Source organism: Melanotaenia boesemani, chromosome 14 (genome assembly GCF_017639745.1).
Source record: "Melanotaenia boesemani isolate fMelBoe1 chromosome 14, fMelBoe1.pri, whole genome shotgun sequence".
In the NCBI taxonomy this organism is placed as follows: Eukaryota; Metazoa; Chordata; class Actinopteri; order Atheriniformes; family Melanotaeniidae; genus Melanotaenia; species Melanotaenia boesemani.
This window is the reverse complement of record NC_055695.1, coordinates 29,147,740-29,173,483: the sequence shown is the minus strand read 5'-3', so window position 1 is coordinate 29,173,483 and position 25,744 is coordinate 29,147,740. Positions and strand designations below refer to the sequence as shown.

General features: G+C 38.3%; 1 protein-coding gene across 2 annotated transcripts in view; it reads left to right on the top strand.

Moving 5' to 3' along the window:
* LOC121653697 (gamma-aminobutyric acid receptor subunit gamma-3) overlaps positions 1–25,744 on the top strand; it is a 67,260-nt gene that overhangs the window by 9,749 nt on the left and 31,767 nt on the right. Inside the window, exon 3 of one of the 2 annotated variants that reach the window (XM_042007344.1) lies at positions 17,207–17,274. In XM_042007344.1, the coding sequence (XP_041863278.1) occupies positions 17,207–17,274 (68 nt within the window). Of the gene's footprint in view, positions 1–17,206; positions 17,275–24,954; positions 24,984–25,744 lie in introns of those variants that run through there. The other variant, XM_042007345.1, reaches the window with a different exon arrangement.

The following is a 25,744-nucleotide window of genomic DNA, read 5'->3' as shown; positions in this document are numbered from 1 at the left end:
CACCTGATCCACATAATAGGTTGTTGTCAAGTTCTGCACAAGCCTCTTAATGACCCATTAATAATTTGATTCAGATGTATTGCAGCAGGTAAACGTAAAATCTCCAGGACAGTGGCTCCACAGGTTCGCAGTCTGTGATTCCTGCACTAGTGCATAAGAATAATCTTCATATTTTTGTGAAGGGATTGAAATAATTCTGCGAGGTGAATATAGAAAATATTAATCCTAAACTATCTTAATTGAATAAAAAAAACTCAGCATTTAAAAAAAATTAGGTCCAGTACTTGCAGACCCCATAAATATTACTTTCCTAAATCAGCAACAGCTGTACTTTTCTAATAAACAGACCCAGTAAAATACATTGTTTACAGTGGGTCTGAGCCCAGTTCACCGTGATCATAGCAAAGTCACAGTTTATGGAAACTTGTTATTAAAATGTGATTCTTCTTCTGATCACATCCAGTGGAACCAATCTGATGGAGTCAACATTATTTTATTACAACGGTAGCAACAAGCTAACGTTTACACCGCTGTGGCTCTAAGCTCGTTGCTAACATAACATACATTAGCTTCACGTTACAGTGACTAACCTCTCCAGGTGTGTTTTCTGGTGGATGAAGGTGGATGTAGTGGATCCAGCATCTTGGATTTTTATAGTATAGATGTTCCAGTTTGCTGCTCTTGTACTGCTTATACTCTTTCTATTAAGTTAGTAATACCCAAACGTTACAGAGGCACTGCAGCAACAGCTGTGTTTACTGGCGCCATCAATATTTTAATTGATTGTGTGTGTTAATCTTTCAATAATTAAAAAACACTTTGTATTACTTTATAATTTGCACCGCTTGTATCCCATGCAACTCAGGCTGATGTGGATGATCAGACTGTGCCATACATTGCATACTGAAGGACTTCATAGACAAAACACACATCACTATTGAAAGAAAGGCACAAAACCATGAAGCTAATGTTTACAAAAGTTTTCATATACAAAGGAAATAGATAATTTTGGTAATGCAGTGCATCAATTTGAAATGAAGCCCATTAGAAGATGAACACCAAAACTAGAATATGCTTTTATCATGCTTACTGTACTGTGTTTATACTGGAGGCAGTGAATGAATAAAAGGATGGATGAAATCACAAAATTGCAGATGTTTCGTAGCAAAATATGTCACAAACTATCAGAAATCTAAAAATATAAAGCTGGTTGAAAAGGATCCAATGAACTCTTTAGGCCCATTTATGCTTGACGCAGATGACGAATATGCAGACGGACGGACTTTTTCGTCCATCTCCTGCGTCGTTTGCACTCGTAATTGGTGCGTTTTCAGGGGCCTTGCAGATCCATTGCTCAACGCAGCAAATGGAGCAAAACTGCTGTAAAATGCGGGGTCAGTGTTGGGCAATATAGCTGACATGCGACCAGCTAAAGGAACAAACCAGAGAAGAGGAACAGGAGGAAGAAGAAGAGGGCAGCAACAAGGACAAGTGTAGAGAATGCGAGAGCTTTAGAGTATGTTGGGCGGTTTTAAACAACTTTCCCCACGGTTTCATACAGAATGCAGGAGGGAACTCAGAACTCAATGTAAAAGACACATGAGATGTCTCCCAATTCAGGGTCTGCAAGCTTCAGAGTGTGTAGACTACGTAGTCTGCACACTTCAAAGTCTGCCTAACGTGCCGAAATAAGACAGCCTACCTAGCCAATGAGAACATTTCTAATGTGTGGAATAAAATTCAGCTCATAATAAAAAAGGACACCCAGATTTCTCATATACTGACAATATTTAAAGTTTTGTAATTTTAGTAAAATGATTTCTCTCTTGTCTTCAGGACTGATAATTAAAACTTCAGTTTTGTCGTGATTAAGCTGTAAGAAGTTCTCTGCCATCCATGACTTAATACCTAAAATACAGTTTAAAAGAGTGTTAATTGCCTCCAGGTCATCAGGAGACATGGCGATGTAAAACTGCGTATCATCAGCATAGCTGTGAAAATCAGTGGTGTGCCTCCTGATGACATCCTCAAGTGTCAACATGTACAGATTAAAAAGAAGTGGGCCTAGAATTGATCCTTGGGGAACCCCACATTGGATTTTTTGGGGTTTTCGAAAAGCATGTATCTACATAAAACGGTTGATCTGTGAGATAGGAGTAAAGCCATTTAAGAACAGTACCTGAGAGGCCCACCAGACTTCTGAGTCTGTCTAATAAAATCTGGTGATCTACTGTATCAAAGGCAGTGCTTAGATCCAGTAAGACCAGAACTGAAAGTTTCTGTGCACCAAAGTTACACCTGATGTCTCGGTACTGTGGTTTGTCCTAAAATTAGATTGATATTTTTCCAAAATATTGTTTTTATCCAAGAAGTCCTTTAACTGAATAAAAACAACTTTTTTGATGATTTTACTTAAAAATGGTAGTTTGGAAACAGGTCGGTAATTATTAAAAACAATGGGATCTAAATTACCCTTCTTCAGAAGGGGCTTCACCACTGCTGTTTTGAAGGCAGATGGGAAAACACATGTCTGAAGAGAGTAATTCACATAAAAGTTCATACTCAAAGAAACCATAAGGCAAGGCAAGGCAAGGCAGTTTATTTGTATAGCACATTTCATGTACAGGACAATTCAAAGTGCTTTACATAAAACAAAGACATTACAGATACTTAGAATAGTAAAAGGCATCAACACATAATCACAATAAAATAATAAATTACATTAAAATGATTAAAAGCAAGATAAGTTAAAAAAGTTACCGTGCAGATTTCATGCATAGGCGCATGAGAAAAGAAATGTTTTTAACCTGGATTTAAAAATGTCTACATTTGGTGAAAGTTTAATCTCCACTGGCAGTTTGTTCCATTTGTTTGCAGCATAACAGCTAAATGCTGCTTCTCCATGTTTAGTCTGGACTCTGGTCTGGACTCTGGACTAGTTAACCAGAGTCTTTGGATCTAAGAGCTCTGCTAGGTTTATATTCTCTGAACATATCACAGATGTATTCTGGGCCTAAACCATTCTGGGATTTGTAAACAAGCAGAAGGGTTTTAAAATCTATTCTGTGACTGACTGGAAGCCAATTTAAAGTAATTTTAAAAGTGATGTGGAATTGGATCTAAAAGGCAGGTTGTTGGGTTTAAATGTCTAAATGGGAGGAAAGGGGACAGAGAAGCTGTCTTATTTTAAGATTCATTTCAGTGTAAAGAGATTTCATTTGGTGATTTTACTTCTGTTGAATATCTTGGTTTTATTTTAAGTGTTTCTAAAATCCTATTTTTAATCATCTATAGATGTCCAGCACACTGTACACATTTTATTGATGAATTTTCTGAATTATTGTTGGTTATCTCTACAGATTTTAACAATTTAATCTTAACTGGGCATTCACATAGATAATATGACAGATTAGAAAAGTCAAGTGAAAATTTAGATTTTACTGTGATTTTTGCTATTTGTTGTTCCTTTTTACTACTTCTTTATGCTTTCTTTGCACCGTCTGTAATGCTTTTAATGTTTTATGTAAAGCACTTTGAATTGTGTACATGAAATGTGCTGTACCAATAAACTGCCTTGCCTTGCCTAACAAGGAAAATTGTCTTAGGCTCATCATTGAACAAAAATGCATCTAAAAAGGACCAAATACAGACCTTATATTAAAAATATTTTACTTTTCTTAACATTTTATCATGGGTCAGGCCTTAAAGGGTAAAGAATGCCGATGGCATTTGGAATAAAAGACTTTTGGAAGGAACCTTAAGCCAGAGGAACTCTAAATCGCCTTTTTGACTTTAGAAGCTCAAACTGACAGAAGGTGATTGCTATCTCCCAGGATTCTTTTAGCTTTCCTCTTTGCGTTTTCAGTATAAATATTCACCAGAGGCAGTTTGGGTTTTCCCAAAACTTTGCCTGCCATCGCCACAATCCTGTTTAAGTTGTTTTTACACTTAGAGCCTAAGTGACCAAAGCAAACAGGTAGCTGAAAGGTTAAATAGATATGTGAAACACACACAAAGCATCCAAGATAGGTCAAACAACTGAATCAAACAATCAATATGAAAGACTATTTGAGGCTATTTTTCTATCTATTCTGTTGTTTTTCTGGTTTTTGTACAGCATTACCTGTACATACTTTGGGCCACTGTGGCCTTTCTTCAGTAGAAGCTTGATCATCTCATTTTAATTCTAATTAGATTTCTTTCAGCTTGAAATCTACAAAACTTTGGTAGGGCAATATGTACTGTAGAGAATGTACAGTAGGTATAGGTAGGTATTATTAAAGCACATGCCATTATGATTTTAAAACGAGCCGTCGATCAAATATATTTGGGCACATGTGATTTTAAGTGCTGTAGCTCCAAGTTGAGGGACTTTTTCAGTAGTTACTTGTTCAACTTGTTACTTGGTCTCTGAATCTTGTTCAGTTTGTCGTTTGAGAAATGAAGTTTATTTAAACAGACTGAAAACTACACTTTTTTATTAACAGTCCCCATTGAAAGCTGAAATGTTTGTTTTTTACGTTACTGCTTACCAGTAAAAGCTGCAGTGTTTGTTTTTCCCATTTATTTGAGACATTGGAAGATCCTTGCTGAGAATTAGTAGTAATTCAGTAATCCTGATGTGGAACTGCACGGTAAATACTGAGCAGACACTGACAATTAAAGAATAGAGTTCTAATGAATGTGGATAAATCCTCTTACAATTACCATCTGCTTTTTCTCTATTGTCCATTATGTCAAGACTTGAGCAGTTTAAAGCTGGCACTTCAGTAACATAACAAGCTTTCAAATTGCACAAAAGAAAAACATACAAAAGGAATGTGCTGTTTCAAGATGGCAGTTTAGGCCGTTACCTAGTAACTAAGTTGGTTAGTGACAATATCTGTCAGCTTCAGCTTATCAAATTACAATGATTGACTAAAATAATTTATCATTATTAAAAAGTATTAAAATGGTTGACCTTGTAGCCCTTACAGCCGTTAATCCACAACAAATTCTCCATTTTTCTTTTACTTTAAAGAGAAAATATTACAGTATAGCAGCAGTATGCAGGGCTGGAATTACACCAGGGCTTACGGGAAGCCCTATTTTATTGTATTTTTAATTTTATTTACTTCGCAAGTCACATACACACGCATATATATTAGTGCATGTAGCACTGTCAAAAATATGGTTACTACCAAAAAAAAAAAAAAAAAAACCCACTGCTACTACTGTATGCAACTTGTTTAATTAGAAACAGGAACGAAAAGTTATTTTAACAATCACAAAAAAGCTGCCAGAACTGAAGGAAACAGAACAGATCACCTGTGTTGTTTGGATGAGTTAATTAATTAAATTAAATGATTACTAAACACACAAAGCTGACAATGCTATTCTTTTCAAGAAACATCAGGAACCTTATTGAAAAAATAAATGTAACCTGAAAGTGGACTGTTTTTTGGGCTCCCCCTTAAAGTATCAGCTGAATGTCTTTAGGGGAGCTCCTCTGCCTTTTAGGCGATTTGAGCTCCCTTTAGCTCTCCCATAATTCGAACCCTGGCACCATACCATGCTATGGGTATAAAGAGAGAAAAAGGCATCGTGGGACCACCATCATTCCCTGATCTCAACCCTTCTAAAAACCTGTGGAGCATCCTTAAAGATGCACTGCAAAATTTTTGCAGTTTTCTCAGTGATGCGCCCCCTATCAACAGCTAAAGACCCATTTACGCTTCTTTACGTACATAATAGGTACGTCTGTTTCAAGCATTGTCAAACATCTCCACACTTCATACTTCCATGCGTCTTTTATGTTTATGGTTATGAAGTCACTTCATCCACTAGTAGGCAGTGCTGAGTTCAGAGTTCATTCTTACATTCTGAAGTCAGTTTCGGTCACCAGTTTGTGGCGGTAATGCTCCACTATAAAGTTGTTTGCAACCACCCAACATTTTGTACTGACTGTCATTTGCATTGATTATTTAGGAGAAACAAACAAAAACAGTATATGCAGAATGATTTGGAACACAGTGTTCTTTTCTATTCAATATCTTCACCTTATAAATTGTTGGTTTGATGTTGGAAAGATGTATCTGCTTCTTTAAATCCGAGAATACTACATTAAAATATTTGTTTATCATCTTTTCGTACTTGTAAGAAGAAACTACCAGAAAAGGATTATTACACTGAGCAGTAAATAAAACTCCATAGATTTTAATCAGCCTTGTTGCAGTTATTTTCAAGCAGGATCATTAAAGAGCAATCCTTAAACTAGCTTTGGCGTCTGCTTACTGGGTGACTGAGGGGGGTGATCTGTTCTGCTTTCTGAATATTTCAGAGCCCTTTGGCATTTCTTCAAGTAATGAGCCTGGATGAGTCTTTATGGCACCAGTCATTATGCTGAGAGTACGTAAATGGCAACCAAATTTTAGGCTGCAATGTTCCTACATAAACTTATATCATGAGGAGTTCCTGTGAGCTTATATGATTGGTGAGTAGGCAAAAAAGTACAGCAGTAGAGAGCAATGAAAGAAACTACTGAAGATTTGGTGAATTTAAGAGAAACAATAAACTTTTAATTGCATACAGGAAATGTAGTTATTATGCTTTTTCTTTCTGACACAATAAGAAAAGAAAGCTAAAATGGTAAAAACAAAGATATTCAATGACAGGTTACACATTTCAATCAATCTGTATTCAATTACAGATTAGAGTTTAGAATATAATTGCGATAAAAATTGAAGATGTGATTATGAGGCAGTGAAAAAGTGTTATCAGTACTGGTAAATAATTAAGTCTAATATGTGTGAAATTTAAGGCCGAAAAAATATTACTTATATTTATAAAATTTATGTCATCAAATTTTACAATCACTCATACATCAGCAATGCTGGAGGCAAGGAGGGTAAAGTGTCTAGCCCAAGGACACACTACAGATTGACTGGGGGAGCTAGATTCAAACCACCATCCTTCCAGATAATTGAACAACCTGCTCTGCCACCTGAGCCACTGCCGTCCAGATGCATCCAGATCTTCAGCTGATCCATCAGCTGTTCACTGAACCTTCATCAGAAATGGTCTCCATGGATGGGTGGCTGTCAAGAAGTTACTCCTAAGGAAGGGAAACGGGGAGAAAAGGCTGAGGTATTCCACATGACACAAGAACTGGACTGAAGATCAGTGGTAACAGGTCTGATGGAGGATGGATCCTCTGCAGAACCCAGACCTCAACATTACTGAGGCAGCGTGGGATCAACTTGACAGAGAGCAAAAAAAGAGCTTCAGAAAGTCCTTTAAGAAGCTTTTGGCAAGACACGTGCATTAAAGGCTGGTTAATGTGTTCTGTTGCAAGTTCATGAATTCTCACAACTCTTCAAAAAACGCTAAGTTAGTTATTTATGTATATATATATATATATATATATATTCTAATATTTTTCATATAAATCAAAATAAGTAAGTTGCAATTTAATGTTTTTTTCTTTTTAATTCTCCAATGACACTTTATGACACCATGTCTTGATTTACATATAAACAAGTTTATCTGAAATGCGTTGTTAATAGTGTGATTGGACCAAGTCTCACAGCCCTGTTTGGTATTCAGAGGGCAAAGTTAATCCTCTTCATTCCAGCTCTGGCCAGCCATCACTAATATGCAGCGTAGGGAACGCCTACTCTCTGCTCCATCCCTTTTTGTGACTAGTGATGAGGAATTATCGAGAATCAAAGATGGATTATCTTCTTCATGAAGGAACTGTTCAGGAGAGGAAGTGGGGAAAGAAAAACCAAACCCACTCAGAATAACATGCAGCAAGCAGAGGTCAGAAGAATTGATCAGTTTGACTCTACAAAAGTGTAATCAACTCATTAAATATCTCAGTCCTTTGTAAGCTGGGGAAATTTCCCTTCATGAGCGCCTACACAATGAAGCTTTGCAAGACCAGCAGGTTGGATTTAAACTTCATGGAAAGTTAGTTGTAAATATTGAGTTATTTCAGGGGATTTATCTGTCTGAGCAAAGATGGCATGCTAATGTGGCCTGACAAGAACTTTTCTAATAGTATTTCACAATAAAAAGGCAAATATCCAGCTGTGGTCACATGTTCTTGTTTGCCATAAATATCACCGTCAGGGTGTCAAACAGTAGCATGTGGCTGCAGTTTCAGTTTGCTAACAGCCAATGAGCATCTATTCATCAGACTGAGTTATGGAAATACTGATGGAAATTAGCTAATGTTTCCCTGGACCTGCTCATCATCCTCTGCCCACCCTGATGACAGATAAATCTTACAAGAGGTTCTGGATTCCCTCTTTTCTATGCTGGATGATTTCTGCAAGTTCTGAGTTCACCATCAGAGCAGATAACACCAGAGGTCATTCTCCGTTCTTCTTCTTCTTCTTTAAAGCAGCCCATCATCAGGTTTTAATGTGCACTAGTGTCTGACGAGATAACATCCACAGTATATTAAAAATGACCATTCAGATTCAATCCATGTGTTACTCAATGGATTGGAAAAAAGGGAAACACACACACACACACACACATACACACTGAGTGCTAATTAATTCAGGGGTCTTGTCATCTCTTTCCCTGTAGTTAATGAGCAGTTCCCATTTGCAGAGCAAGTAGCCGAACTGCTGGTAAGTGGCTGTGTAGGAAGGTGAGCAAAATTATAGCCCTCAACACAATTAGCACCATATAATGAAGAAATTCATGTAAAGTAGCTTCCCTGCCAAGATGCAAACCTTCAAAGGGACATAATTATCAAGCACAATCCCTTTTGTTTTTAGTCTTTTATAGTCTGCTGCATGTTTATGGTCCATTTCTGTCTTAGCACCACATAAGAACTTTCCATTGCAGGTCTGTTCATGTTTTACAGCATTTATACTGATTACAGTTACACAGATCTTAATGAAATCTTGATTCCTGATCAATGATTGCAAGCAGAAATACAAAAAGTGCTTCATCTTCTTTTCTGGTTGAGTTGACGGGAAAATTATTTATAGGCTGACAGTCATATAAAATATACTGAAATGGTAACAACAAGCGAGCATGTTAATACTTCCAGCAGGATTTATTTTTTGGGAAAAATTAGAATTGTAATTAGATGATATTCCAAATTTTGGTTTGTGATTAAAAAACGTCACAAAGTGCTTCTAGGGTGTTATCGGTTCATTTCTTGCTTAAGTGAACCGTTGGCTTCTGATAAGAAATTGCTGTTAATAGCATGATTTTCCAACTGGGGCTGGATAGCTGCCTCCATCAATAGGAGTTGATGGAGGCAGCCCTCACTGATCCCTGAGTGAGACGAATTACAGTATTCAAGGAGAGAATTGACAAAGTAATGCACAACATTTTGTTAAAGAAACTGACTGATTTTTGCCAAAAGATATAAGATTGAATGACATTTTTGACCTGAGCATCAAAACTAAAGTTAGAATCAAAAGTACTTCTAGATTTTGAGCAGGATGGGTTATAGTATCTGAAAGAGTGCCAAGAAAGACATATAGAGACAACAGAATTGACACAATGTGGGGCTCAAACAAAGTTGAATTCATCATTGAATTTAAGGACATTTCAGACCATCCATGATTTAATCTCAGAAAGAGAATTGCACAAAATTTAATTTTATCAATTTAGCTTGAAAGTTGTCATGCAAAGTTAGATACTGTATTTCATACATTTATTTGTTATAACTTTGATGATTATGACTTATGAAAACCCAAAAATCAACATACCAGAAAATTAAGAAGAATATTACATGAAATCAGTGGGAAAAAAAGGATTTTGAATTCAGAAATGCTGACCGCCTGAAGAGTATAGTCAAGCATATGAACTCAGAACTTGGTTTAAGCCCCTTTTGCATGAGTTACTGGCTCAATGCAGCGTGGCATGGATGTTATCAACCTGTGGCCCTGCTGGGAAGATCAGGATGCTTCAGCCTTCAACTCTTCTGCATTGCTTGGTCTCATGTGTCTCATCTTTCTCTTGGCAGCTCCATAGATTTTCTACAGGGTCAGGTCAGGAGAGTTTGCTGGCCAGTCAAGCCCAGTAATCCTTGGTCATTGAACCAGGTTCAGGTTCTTTTGGCAGGGTGGACAGGTACAAAATCCTGCTGGAAAATAAAGTCAGCATCTCCAAAAACTTTTCTGCTGAAGGAAGCATAAAGTGATCTAAAATCTCCTGGTAGACAGCTGCATTGACTCTGGACTTAATAAAGCCCAGTGGCCCAAGACCAGCAGATGACATGGCTCCTCAAATCAACGCAGACTGTGGAAACATCACGCTGCACTTTAAGTGTCTTGGATTGTTGTCTCTCCAGTCTTCCTCCAGATTCTGGGACCTGGATTTCCAAATAAGATGCAAAACTTGCTCTCATCAGAACCACTGCTTAACAGACCAGTGCATTTTTTCTTAAACCCAGATAAGACACTTCTGCTGTTGTGTTCAGGTGCGGCTTGACAAGAGGAATCCGACATTTGAAGTCCAGGTCCAGGATCCATCTGTGTGTGATGGCACAGCGAAGCACTAACTCCAGCCCCAGTCCCCACATTTCTGAATGGCCTTTTTCTAATGATCCTCTCCAGGCTGCGATCATCTCTGCTGGTTGTTCCATCTTTTTCTTCCACACTTTCCCCTTCCACTCAGCTTTTTATTTATGCGCTTTGCACTTTGAGAACATCCAACTTCTTTTGCTTTTGCCTTTTGAGGCTTTCCCTCTTTGTGGAGGGTGTCAACGATTTTCTGCACAACTGTCAGGTCAGCAACCTTCCCCATGATTGTAAATTCTACTGAAATAGACTGAGAGACCATTTAAATGCTCAGGAGTCCTTTTCAGGTGTTTTGGATTAATTAGTTGATTAGAGGCTACATCACTGAACCTTTCTTTTTGAACCTTTTCTGAGATTTTGATTTTATAAGCTGTAAGCCACAATCATCAAAATAATAACAAACATATGCTTTAAATATCTCACTTTGCATGTAATGAGTGTATATAATATATTAGTTTACTTAATGAAAAGATTACTGAGGCACTCAAGAAGATAGAAGATAAAAAGCCTTTATTAACTCATGGCTAATCTATTAAAAAACACATCCACGCGTTTCAGCCTAAGGGGCCTTCATCAGGGCGAGTGGCAAAATGTTTGTCTGGTAGCTTAATTCTTGAATATATAGACCAGGGCTACTCAATTCGGTCCTTCGAGGGCCCCAATCCAGCAGGTTTTCCATGTATCCCTGCACCAACACACCTGAGTCAAATTAGGTGGCTCTAACAGCCAATCAGGTTCTACACAATAACTCATTAATTTGACTGAGGTGTGTTGGTACAGGAATACATGGAAAACCTGCTGGATTGCGGCCCTCGTAGGACCGAATTGAGTAGCCCTGATATAGACAATCACCAGCAGCTGCTCTGTGTGGGCAGGTAAATGGTCACATGGTACCCGTGGCCTGCCAATGACAATCACAGTCAGATTCTTTAAACAAAAAACAGGTTAACACAGCATAATATAACAAGATTCAACAGATATGTATAGAAACATCATATATCAACTAAAAAAAAAAAAAAATATTGTTCATTTCTTCTTCAAGGAACCACAGATTAATCAATTACATTACAGGACCATTACAAAAAAGGAGAAAAATCCAGTTCCCCATTCAAACCTGGGTACTGTGTCGCTTTTAGTGTGTAGATCCAAAATGCCTCTCTTTGTAAGAGTTTTTTAAGTCTGTCTCCACCTCTGATTGGGTTTTCTATATGCTCTATTCCAGATACCTTCAATGAATTACAATTACCATGGTTAGCATCAAGATAGTGAACAGCCATAGGATATTGTAGGTTACCAGTTCTAATTGCATGTTTATGTTCAGCCAACCTTGCTTTTAATTTGCGCTTTGTTCTTTCGATGTAGAAGCAACCACATGGACATTCTAGTCTGTATACTACATATGAAGTATTGCAATTAATAAATGATTTAATGTCAAACTTACGACTGGATGATACGTCTGTAAAGTAGTTAGCATTAATCATGTTGCTACAGTGGTTGCAATGTCCACACTTGTGGTTACCTTTAATGGTAGACAGCCAAGTTTTTTGTTTTAAAGGGGCAAGGTGACTTTTAACCAGCTTATCATTTAAGGTTGGGGCTTTTCTGAAACTGATCGTTGGAGAGTCTGGATTAGCTTCTCTTAGGACACTGTCACTTTTCAATATATCCCAATTTCTTTTAACAATTTGTTTAATTTGATTAGCTTCATTGCTGTATTGGGTTACAAAGTATACTTGATTAGAGTTCAATTGATCTTTTTGTTTAGGGACCAGCAGCTGTTCTCTAGGGAGACTTTTAGCTTTATTAAAAGCTTTGAGTATAGTTTGTTGTTTATAACCTCTATTTTTAAATCTTTGGCTCATGTCTTGTGCATTGCTTTCAAACTCTTCTTCTGTATCGCATATACGTTTCAGCCTCTGAAACTGACCAAACGGACTATTATCAATTAGCCAAGGAGGATGGAAGCTGTCTGCTCTAAGAATGGTATTGCGATCTGTCGGTTTTCCTGTCAGTTTTTCTTTTTTCCATATTAGTTTACCTTTTTAAGTTGAATTACTAAAATGTAAAGCTGAGTGTCATCAGCATAAAACTGATCCTTTCCATTATGGTCCTGAATAAACTGGCCAAGAGGAAGCATGTAAATGGAGAACAAAAGGGGAGCAAGGACCGAGTGCTGTGGTTCACATTGCTGAGCTGAGCCACAGAAGAGATAAAATTATTCAGTGACAGAAATAGGTCTGTTAGAGACATATGAGCGTAATAAGCTGAGACTCAGAGTCTTGATTCCAACCTAAGGTTCTAAATGATGGAGGAGGATGCTGTGATCAACAGTATCCAAGGTGCCAATCAAATATAAGAAAATTACTGTAAAATCAGCCTTTTCTGTCTGTACTCAGCATGTCATTGGTCACCTTAACAGGTGCCAACTGTGTGCCATAGAGTGCTCTAAAACCAGACTAAAATCTATGTCCCCTTTAACCCTTCAGGCACCAGAGTTTAAAAAAAAATGTTAAATTTTGATATCAAGAATTTAACAAGCTGTATCTTGGAAGTTGGCAGAGATGACGGCATGTAGTAAATGAGAAAAATGTTGAATATGAACCAGGGTTATCATGGGAGTAAATTTAATCATCTCTTTTGTATATTGAACAAGAATTGGCAAATAGATGAGAAAGTACTTTATCAACAGCAAGAAAGTGTTTTGTGTGTGCTTTCTATGTAATCTGCTGTGTATCACTGACAGTGAGGGTATCCTAATCAGCTCAGCAGGGTGTCTTTCAAACTTGATTTTCCTCAAGAACTTTTAATAGACTATATACTGACAGGAAGGTCTTCTTCACCCCTGAAGGAGATGAAACAGAGTGAGTCATTCCCATTCAACTCGCTTTAAATAGTCTTCAGTACTGCTAATAATCCAAAAAGAGGTCAGAGACACAAGGTGAAGATCACAAGCTTCAGCTCTGTCATTAAAATCCTTGTGTGCTTTTTCAAAACACTGATCCTTACAGGCTTACTTCTCATTCGTGCTCAATTTTATACTAAAGATTTTGCAAATTACTAGGGCTAATCAGCTCTGAATGAGTATTGAAGCCAACCAGTGCTGCCAGCTGAACTTTGTCACCAGGCTTAATGATGCTTCAGACCTGTTGCCAGTGCCTTATTTTTTAAGCACACAATAAGACACACCTGTCTTTGCTTCCTCTGTTTCTTTCTGTTTTGTCAGTGGCAGTGTGCAATGTTGTTTGTTACACTTACACCCAACAAATCACATGAATAATAATAAAGTGTTTCTGCTGCTTATAACCAAAAAAATAAAAAAAAACTAAACTAAGGGTACAGGGTAACACAGTAGAATTGCTTTATATACTGTTACATGAATATGTGCTGCACTATGGATTAGGTTTGTAATCTGAGTATAATGAGTCATTTTCAGTGCTGCTCATATATGGGATGCAAATGGCCAATTATGTGAATGTTTGATGTAACTGGACTGCAAAATACACACCAACTGGCTGTTTTATTCAGTATGCCTTTCCAGAACCAGACTAGAGTCCCGTTTCCTTCAGAACCGCTTTAAGTATTGGTGCCATAGATCTAACAAGGTATTGGAAACATTCCTCAAAGGTTTTGCTCCATATTGACATGACAGCATCACACAGTTGCTGCAAATTTGTCGGCTGCATCCATGATGAGAATTTCCTGTTCCACCACATCCCAAAGCTGCTCCATTGGATTGAGATCTGGTGACTGTGGAGTCCAGTGAACTCATTGTCATGTTCAAGAAGCAGTTGGAGATGATTTGAGCTTTGTGACATGGTGCATTATCCTGCTGGAAGTAGCCATCAGAAGATGTTACACTGTTGTCATAAAGGGATGGACACAGTCAGCACCAAAACTCATGTAGGCTGTGCTGGTTAAACCAGGCCACGTTGGTACTAAGGTTTTTAAAGCCTGCAGCCAGCAGCCTGAACCATTAATACAAGGCAGAATGGATCCATCTTTTTATGATGGTTCCACCAAATTCTGAGCCTAGCATCTGTGGTGCTGAAATGGAGACTCATCAGACCAGGCAACGTTTCTCCATCTTCTATTGTCCAGTGTTGGTGAGTGTGTGTGAATTGTAGCCTCAGTTTCCTGTTCTTAGCTGACAGGAGGCACCCTGTGTGGTTTTCTGCTGCTGTAGCCCATCTGCTTCAAGGTTGGACGTATTGTGTGTTCAGAGATGCTGTTCTGCAGACCTTGGTTGGAACCTGTGCTTTTTTTCACTTTCTGTTGCCTTTCTGTGTCGACATATCTGCTCTTTAATGAAAAAGATTCAGTGGGTTACACCACTGGCTTGTCTGCATATCAAGCATTTCTGTTTGGGAGAGAAGAATCGGTCAGATTAGGAATAGAAGGGGTTAAGTGGAGCCGCAGCAGTGCGTTGAACAGTTATCAGGATTGATTGTATCCAATTAATTGCTTGTCTTGGTGACTGCTCTGTGGGTCAAAACGCATGCTGTTGCAGCAGCTGACATCATTACCTGACAGCTTACAAAAAGCTCACAGCGGGAAGTTTCTGTTATATAGCATGAAATGGAAGCTGAGTAAGGCATGATTTAGTGAGATGTAAAGATGTCTAATAATACATTCATGTCTTTAAAACTACTTCACATATTTTATAGTGCATCTATTCAGTTTGCTCACCAGGGGTTGTAAGGTTTTGAATGTAGTGCTTTTGAGAAGCTGCCTCAATAGTGACACTCCAGACATGTTTTCTGGTGTGCCATCTGTTAGCATGAGAAGTGAAAGCTGGAGCGGAGACTGGCAGGTGGAAAAATTCTTGCTGAGGCTTTAATTGGCTGAGACATGAAGACTCATAAGACAGGTAATGTAAAATGATGGAGGGCTTCTTTGCTATGCATATCTGAATGTTTCTGGAAACAGTGTGGCACCATTGACACATTATAGTTCTTAACTTGAAATGACACTTGCACATGAGCATGAAATCTTTGTGAGCTTTAGAGTCAGGAAAAGATGGGCGTCTTCCACCATTCTACTCGTAGACCCTCGAGGAACCACAAGTAAATCTGTAGTGTGAGAGTGCTCTGTTGAACATATATAAAACTATGAGATCTTTAAGATCCAATGGAGCCTGGTCACTCAGAGCTTTATATGTGAGTAGAAGAATTTTAAAGTCTATTCTGGATTCAACAGGAAGCCACTGAAGAGAAACTACAATTGGTGAAATATGATCTTTTTTGCTAATCTCATCATAACCCTGTGCAGCTTTTTGGATCTGCTGGAGACTTTTTAAAGCATTTTGATAGCCCAACAATAAGGTGTTGTAGTTGCCCAAACTTAAAATACCCAATGCATGGACTAGTTTTTCTGCATCACTCTGAGACAGAGTGTTGTAATTTAGGCAATATTACACTAGTGGAAGAATGAGGTCCAAGACATCTGCATTATATGTGAGTCAAAGGACAGAATCTGGTCAAAAATAACTCCAAGGTACCAAAGTAATGCCATCCAGAGCAGTTAGATAGCTAGACTGAGGTTGTTTTTCCTGAAAACACCCTCAGGCCTTTATGTTTAACCCTTGCACAATTAGACCGAACAGCTAAAGGATGACGTGCTTCATGACGTGACACCTGCGTATCGCCTATTGCTAACCATGTGCGGCAATTCTGAATTCAGGGCGGAGGTTTCAGTAGCTCAGTGCTTATAAACCGATACAATACATCCTTGAGGGTTTATTAGAGGAAGAGTTTTGGCGTGAATATTGCTGGTGATTAATTGATTAACAAAAATAAAAAGTGCGATTTAGGTAAGATTAGCGTTTCATTACATCTATACTTACATACATCTTACATACACTCTTAAATACACACACACACACACACACACACACACACACATTAAGTACACAAACAAAGGTTAGGTTAACATAATAGTGTGTAGTGAATGTGCGAGTGTTTGTGTAATAATCAGTGTTTATGATTATTATACAGTTTATTTATTGTTACACAGATTATTAGTGTGTTTATGTGTTGGTCTGTGTAGTGAGTGAGTGAGGGAATCTTGCAAAACCAAACACAATCTGTTATATACAACACTTAATGGTGGTAAGTCACATTATAACATAATTATATCATTAAGATATTTTAAAGGAAAACCTCTCAGATTTCAAAAATGCACATAGAACCATTATTGTTATACATTACTTACTGTTTCTTGACACGTTGTCCTTTATTTTCCAGGCAGATTCCATGTTGAAAGTTGGCCAGCAGATGTCACCATATTTTATTGTGTTATATAACACAGAACCATTTCAAGACACTTGCTTCATGTTGATTCAGTGGTTTAAAAAGATTCACTTTCTCCGTCTCCAAGTATATGCCATGAACCTTACTGGTTTTATGGGTCAAGTTAAAAGTATAAGTTGTTGCTCACTTAGTTAATGGATATATAACTGTCCCACAGAGTGGAGGGTTGTTTTATCGCATCAGCTTGTGATAAAAAAAAAAAAGCTACAACTCACTTGATGATCTCTGCAGGTCTTCCAAGGGTTTATAACAGTAAAGCTGCATTAATCCAACTATACTTTGCTTCAATTAGATTAAAACAGAAGAGGATGTTAAACCTAAACGAGAGTCTTCACCAGTAATTTTATTTCTCTTTTCCCACCTTAGTTAAACCAACTGTCATAGACGTTGACATATATGTGAACAGCATCGGACCGGTGTCTTCAATAAATATGGTGAGTAAAACTGTACTTGTTCACATGACATGTTTATGTAGATTTCTGAGGCAGAAGCTTTCTTCTTCAAGGTGCGATTTGTTTGCTGCTGTGAAAGGCAGTGTGTTCATGATAACTGGATGATTTGTTTTGTTTTTAACTGGCAACATTTAGGTAAATATTTCATTAATTTATTTTTGTCAGATGCTAAAAGCAAAAACTTGTGTAGGATGTAGCACTAAAGAAAACATGTTAAAGGCTAATTAAAATGCAATTAAATAGCAGGAATGCAAGAAAATATTTTTCTCTTTTCCAAGTTTTAATCTTGTCCACTGCAATTGCTTTAATATATGACAGTATTTTATCATTTTTATTTTCATTTAAACAAATAATAACCCATTAAGCCTTTAAAAAATGGCAGCTTTCTGTTTCTGTATAAATTGGTTATTCTTTGATCTCATCTCGTGCACAGTAACCCCTCAGTTCCACCAAAAGTGGAAGCTATGCAAAAGCGAAGCAGTGGAGCTGTTCTGATGCTTCGCGGCTGATTACAGCAACTCTAGTCAACCAGTGTGTTCCCACCAGGCCTGTCGCGCAGCATTTCTGAAGCATTTCTGCTGCCCTAAAAATACGCGGCTTTTCTATTTTGATGCTTGCCATTTGGAAATTTTGTCAGTCTAGAGCACAGTGGATCGTTCTGGCAGGAAGTCAGTCAAGGAAAGCATAGCAGATCCAATCAAATTAAATAGTTTATTTTAATCTTAAACATAAACATTAAGTCATAACTGGCATCACAGGCGCTAAGCCATCAGGAGAGAAAGGGTCTCACTTAGTATTTGATACTTGACACCATGGATGACAAGATGTTTATCTTGGAGGTGGAAAGTCCCACCACTTTGTATGACACTACACATCCCTATTATAAAGATGTGACTATAAAGCATGTCGGACTGGCCGAGTAACCTTTGGCTAGCTTATTGTTCTCTTTAAATGCCCATAAGTGCACCAACTAACGCACAGTGTTGCAACTCTTGCATGAATAAGTGAACTGGAGAATCCAGCAGTAGCAGAAACACGCTACTGGTGGGACAGGGTGCCCGGCGGAAAGCTCAGCGTAGCTGCTCCGCTTCACCTTCGTGGCAGTTCTGCCTTCGGTGGAACAGAGGAATTAGACTGGTTTTAAACCATAAAAGAACAATGAAATTAAATACATTTGGACAGTTCAGGGTCATCTGTAGCTCACCTGTTGTCTGTTAAACCCCTTTTATAGACATATATTTCTTAGAAAGATGCCAAAACTGTTTTGACTGTTTTGGGCATCTGGCATAATTGACTGATTCATATTTCATTGGGATATCTATTATTTAATATGAAGGTGGCCCACACCGGGCTCAAAAGTAGGCTAATTTCAGAGCTAATGCTAGCACTGAGCCAAAATAAGCTCGGTGGTAATGCAACCATTAATATTATACACAAACATGAGTTCAAATAAAACTGAAGTCAAATTGCATCTGACACATTTTAACATTTTATGTTGCTCAACTTGCCAAGGATGTAACCGCTGGAACTGTAGAAAACATGAGATTTATCCAGTTTCACATGAAGCATTGCTAGTTTGATGGACTCATGTCTGAGCTAAAACAGCATGGAGGCAACAGTGTTGGATAAAGGAAGTCAAAATATCAACACAATTAACTTAACAGTGTTACTAGACAAGTAAAATATTTTGATGCTAGCTCATGTGCAGAGGTGAGTAGTTAGAAATTGTATTCACATTAGAGTAGTTACTTCGGAATAACAATAATCAAGCAGAAGTAAAAAGTAATCATCCAAAAAGTTACTCAAGCAAGAGTAAAAAATGTATTTGATACCATTTGATTGAAATATTTTTTTTTTTTTTTTACAAATGATATAAACTATTAAAAAAATATTAAATATAATGTACAACCCCCCTGGTTTTCTCAAACTTCCTGAGAGGCTTTGTCTGCGATGGGGCGGGTCTTGCATGCAGTGGTGTCCATATCTTTATGTGTAATGTACAAATGGCTCAGTTATTTCATACTTCACTAGAAACTTAATCCGGAGCGGGGTTGTACATGCAGCGGTCTTTATATATCACATGTCATCTGTTCGATCTTGTTAAACCTTATGCATCAGCAGAAATCACAGCTGTAGTGATCTGTTTTTAACCATAGCCTCGTGATTCTTGTAACCTTCCTAACAATGATTGGGCTGAAGTTGGACCCTGATAACTAGTTTGATATCTGCTGAACAAAAACCTCTGGGGCATGGCTGGGTACGTTCAGAAAGTGTATTTTCCCATCTAGTACTCCTGCAACAAGCTCTTGGAAAATGGATTTGCCACACAGGATAAATGAAGCCATGAAGCTGATGTGGCTTTAAAGAGAGGAAACAACTTACAGAATACCATGACATTTTGGGAGATGGCCCATTGTGTCACTGTTGAAACTGAAAGTGTTTCTGATTGTTGACTGAATGCCAAGTACTTGCCTTCCTGGTGTTGAATCCGGGTTAAGGCTAAGAGGTCCAGCAGTGACCACATTTTCTAAAAGAGATACAATTTGGTTTCATTTCAACTTGTGCAAACATAAACCTGCCCATTTGCATAGCCCTTGTACTTCTTTAATCAGCTTCTCTGCCTCTCTGACTGATGAATCACTGGTTATTCCAACATAAAAGTGTCTCTCAGTGATAGCTGATGCTGACAGATAGTCTACCTTGTGTTGTCTCCTAGATACTTAAGGCCAAAGTTGGCACATCCAGGATGGAAGCCATCACAAAAGAGGGGACCTCCTATGCTATACTTTGGTTTCTGTTTCCAACTGAGTATGCTGCCTGTCAGGGCCGTGCAGAGATCGTTGGAGGGACAGGTGCTCAAAGTTAAAAAGGAGCACATGGAGCACAAATTTGAAACACCAAACAGAAACTCACCTTACAATTAAATTGGTTGAATTGCAGCAACCCACAGTCATAAAAAATGTAATATGGAATAACAACGGGTACTTCGGCTTCCTCCCACCGTCCAAAGACATGCATGTTAGGTTAATTGATGACTCTAAATTCTCCCTAGGAGTGAGTGTGTGTGTGAATGGTTGTTTGTCCCACTGGAAAAATCTGATTTCAAAAAACACATTTATGCCAAGAGTAGAAAAGGAGCGTTTTAAAAGTTCAGAGGAATAAAGCACAAGCCTACCCTAACCCACAGATTAGCCTACCCTAACCCACAGACTTAAATTGTCAATTGTTTTACCCATAAAATTAGTCTTACATATATAGGTGGATTTCAGATTGAAAGGCAAATGTATTTACAGTTACAATATTGTAGGTGGATAAGTAATATAAAGTATGAATGCCCAGCATCCACACAAATTTCGTACCTTCCACTGACTAACATCACCTACTTGATATAAATAGCATGTCCTGTTTTTAGTGCTTTTAGGCTTAACAATAGTGGATCCTAGCCAAACCCATTGCTCTGAAAGAGGACATAGGCAGTTTTTTTAAGGAAAAAGTTGGTTGCTCGGTAAACATTGGTACTGATATATAAGAACAGACAACTTGAAACTGCCAAGAGTGACTTGGGTGCTTTTAGCACTGGGCTCTTCATATAGGAACAAAAAAGAAGCCTGACATACTTTTCCCCTCAGCACACTGTGGGGTTAAGTCGCTGGCTATACCTTAGGAGAGATGTGTCCAGAGTCAGACACGCACACACACCTAACTTCGTCACTCATATTGCAAGAATACACGATGCACGAGCAAATACCGCTGCAAAACCTGCTCACCGGACCAGCAGCTGTTTACTTCCTTCCTCGGTTTCTAGACTACTGTCTCTAGCTGCTTCTCTGCAGGACGGCACGTCAGGGCAGTGAGTGGATCACATGACCTACTGTTACCGACTGAAGGCAGATCTAAATTATTATTATTTTGTTTCATTTGTTATTTTGGGCCACACCGGCAGACTTTAACACAAAACACACATGCAACAAAGGACATCAAGGGGCAAAGGAGCACTTGCTCCAGAAGAGGTGTGCGTCGAGCCTCCACAGACCTACGCAAAGCATACGGGTGACTCAATAACCAACCTTACGCAGACACAATGCAATTATAAATCTAGCTTAAGGTTTTTAACTCATCAGTGGCTGGAGGTATTGGCATTATTATACTACAAAAAGGTACTTGTTCATTTTGGGTGATGCTGCTGTGGGACTTTTATCACTGCTGCACAAAGACCCATACTTCAATGATAAAAAGGAAACATGCTTTGATCCAGATCATCAGTTTGATCAATTTCTGCATCAAAATAGTCTGTTTAACATCAGTCATCACATCTGGTGGTTTTATCATCATCATGGACACAGTTGGTGAGATTCTGCTGTATGAATTTTACATTATGATCTAGAACAGTGGTTCCCAACCTACTTTGCTTGGGGACCCCCTTCATGCAAACCACCCCGTGCTGAAACCATCCTTGCTTTTTGCTTTCTAAAGTGAGATTCTCACCATAAATAATGTATTCTGGCTGAGCCCCATCCTTTGATAAAGCTAAAGTTAAATTAACTACAGCCTTACTTTTTTTCTTAAAATAGGTACAATGTATGGACATTAATCACAAAGGCTCTGAATGTTCAAAGCCTTCGGGACCCTCTGTTCTATTTGGTGGACCCCCTTGGGGGGGTCCTAGACCCCAAGTTGGGAAACACTGATCCAGAACATGGTAGAGATGATGCAGAACAACATAAAGAAGTACATTACATGCTGCATTTACTGATCCTGGGATATCTGACGTTTACCCAAGTGAAGGTCAGTTAACAGCATTGTCTTTTATTGTTGATACATTACAGTAAAAACGGGTAAATTTCAGACATTGTCACGAATGCTGATTAATCATAATTAATTAATTTGTAAGCTGTGATTAATCTGATTAAAAATTCTTTGCATTTGACAGCCCTAAATATTGTTCCATTCACTCATATTGCCCCCTTCACATACACACACACACACACACACACACACACACACACACACACACACACAATGGGAAATACTCTTAAAATTAAAAAGATTTTTTCTTATTCTTATTTTCTTATTTTTTACCTTCCCTCATCCTTTGGCAAATGTTTATTAAAGAAATACCCAGTGGTGAATAAATAAATAAAAAGTTTTTTTACTTTTCATATCTACCATGAAGATGAATCACAGCTATCTTATTTGTGTTTATTTTTCACATCATAGATTTCTGTTCCAACTTTATTTTCATTTGAACTTGAAGAATTTATTTTCACTTCATGTTCTTTTTTTTTTAATTATTTTTACATCTTTGCTCATGAAATTTTATAGCCAACCCCTTCGTTTATGGTCATCTTTTTTGGGTCTCTGTTGAGGGGTGATGGTGATGCTGTTGCCGTTGCAGGAACGGAGGGAACACATTCACTTTGGGCTGCTTCTTGTCCGCTGTTAAAATTCCCTTCCTGTGGGAAAATCTCTCTACCACCTGTCTAATGAGTAGATACTTGAAATTACTTGAGATGTGATTTTTAAACTTAACAAGGTGTAGACTTCAAATTGTTTCCTCTTTGTTTTCTGTCCTGCAGTTAATCTCAGGCTCAGTTAGTTGAAAGAACAGTTTCACATAACAATATACAATGCAACACGTTCCCTTTAGATTGTGTGGAGGTATGTCAGATTTTCATTTGTGCTTTGAAATTAAGTTCTGTTTTATTTTGTTTATTTCCTGCTTTGCTCTGCATAAGGCAAATGATGTAGCTTAATATAAACTTCCAAACTGAAAAGCCTGTCAGAACGAAGCAGGTTCTCTAAGTAGACAGTACAGTACATGCCATGTTATATGTTAATCAATAAGTGAAAGGGTCCTGTAGATGTAAAATTGTGTGTGTGTGTGTAATTAAATTCACACCAATCTGAAGTTTTTATCCACTTCACGGATTTCATCAAAGCCTGAATTGACAAACAAGCAGTGTACACATCCTCTGAAAAGAAATGACAAACCTTAAAAGAGCGACTTGACTATATCAAGGGGAGCTTGGCTTCCCTGAAAGGCAGAGGAGCTCCCCTACAGAGATACTTTAGGGGGAGCCCTAAAAATCTTCAAAAACGACGCGGATGATCCGTTCTGTTTCCTTCAGCACGCGCACAGCAGCATTGTTTGTCTGTTGTCTGTCTGCTCCACCTGATGTGCTTCTTTTTGTGGTTAAAGAACTCTCTGTTGCTGTTTCTGATTAAACAAGCTGCATTCAGCAGTTTTTTTAATAGTAACCATGTTTCTGACTGCACTACGTGCACTAATATAAATGTGTGTGCACGTGACTTGTGAAGTCGCGGTGCATGTGCGAAAATAAGGCTCCTCCAAAAGCCCCAGTGTGAGTCAAGCCCTGTATATATATATATATATATATATACATATAATCATATAACTACAGTATATATATAAATATATATACACACATATATATAGGAGAGTCAGTACTTGGGTAGAGTGATCCACTCAAATCATGGCTGTGTCTGATATAAATATGCAGAATAAAAAACAGAAACTGTCATGTTAAGGTGAACATTAATTGTTAAAAAGCTCTTTTGCCTTGTGTAGACAGCTGTCAGAGGTCTCAGTCTAAATAATCAGAAAGCCAACTTTAAGTCTATTTAAAACAGGCCAAGAATGGAGAAAATCATGTTTTTAAGTAACTTTAGCCTCCTACGCCCATGTATTCTGTGTAGCATCAAGGAAGGAGCATGCACTGAACAGGTGGGGTTCCTCCTGTATTTGAAAGTTGCAGTGGAACTACAAGTGTTTCAATAATGTAAGAAAATAGGTAGTTTCTCTCCCTTGCTTTGTGTGTGTGTGTGATCCATACAGTCTGTATCAAGGATGTGCACCTTTTGTTACATCACATAACCCAGTAAGACTTAATCCCCTTTAAATAGTTAAATATTCCAGCTTCAGCAAACCTTAGCCCTCCAGAAGAAGGTCCTGATGAATGAAAAAGTTTTTTTTTGCCTTTTTTCTGCCTATAATGAGGACATAAGGTGAGACTTCAAGCCAGCCAAGGAGTCTGACAAGATCTCTCTAAGGACAGGGCAGATACAGTATGTACTATGTGCCTTTTCACTGTATTAGCATTAAGTGCCAGCATCACACTGAAGAGCTGGAGATGCATACACTGCCCTAGTTTACAGTATGTGGTGCAGTGCACAGTACTGGATGTTTTAACAGGAACTGAAGGAAACAAGAACAGAACTGAAAAGAGGGAGGAAACAATGCCAGTTATGTGCTTGTAAAGCAGTGGTTGTACCTCTTCTGAATGTGTGAGACCTGAAAAACGTGGTCACAGTTCTGCTGTTACTTCAAGTTTCCAGCAAAAACTCATTCATTACAAAATAAAAAGTATGAAACATAGAGCAAAAATAAAAACCCTACAGGAATGAAGAGCAAGAAGATTAAGTGTATTTATTGACCTTTCATTTGCAGCCAATATGAAAATATGGTGATGTGCTGAATCTTATTAAGCTCATAGTGTGACATAGTGTGGAACAAGGTTCTTTTAGAATTTTTTTCACCTAAAAAAAACCCATTAATAAAGCTTTATTTGCATAAACGGACAGGAAGGTCAAAGGAATATGCATCTGCTTGCTTCTCTCAGGAATGAAAATCTGCACCAGGGCAGGCACCACAGAGCAGCAGTGTCATCCTGGTAAGGAGGTTTTTCCCTGACTGCTTCACATTTCTACTGGATTTTCCTCCTTGGGCAGGATAGGAAGAAGGGAAGGGGTTTTGGGAGATGGGAGGAAGGGAGGGTGGTACGGGGGGTTTAAGGCCCTGGTTGGGGTGCCTGACTTTGGCATCGGGGTAGGTGGCTGTCCGGGGGGACCTGGTCCTCCTGGGCATTGGGGGGGACTATGCCTTGGGGTATGGGTTGCTCTTGGGCTCCTAGGGCTCTGGGCACTGTGCTCTGTCAATCTCTGGGGGGGCAGTGCCTAGCGGGGTTGGTGGAGGCCATCACTGATCACCATTCATTCCTGTTATTTACATGCTGAGACAGTCACTGTGTCATGTTGTGGGTTTAATCACCAAAACTTATGTTCATGTTTTTCTTTGTGTTTATGTTTTTGTCTTATAACGACTATTATTATGTCTTTTTTTTCTACTGCTTGTCTGTCTTCTTAGGTGCTTCTTATGATTGTCAGTTTATTTGATGTTGCAGGTGTTTGTTTTTTTTTTTTTTTAGTTTTGTTTTTTGGTTCCTTTACAGGTGTAGCAGCTGGTTGTCTGTTTTAGATTGAACAGCTGATCTTGTTACCATATATGTGGTATAGCCTTGTCTTTTTTCCCTCTCTCTCTCTTCTCTTCATTCTCTGTTTTTCTTTCATTGTCTTTCATTCAAGAAAGAAAGTCATTGAAAGACAATGTCTTTCTTAGTTTTGGGAGAGCCCCCCAAGGGGGCATGTTAATTTA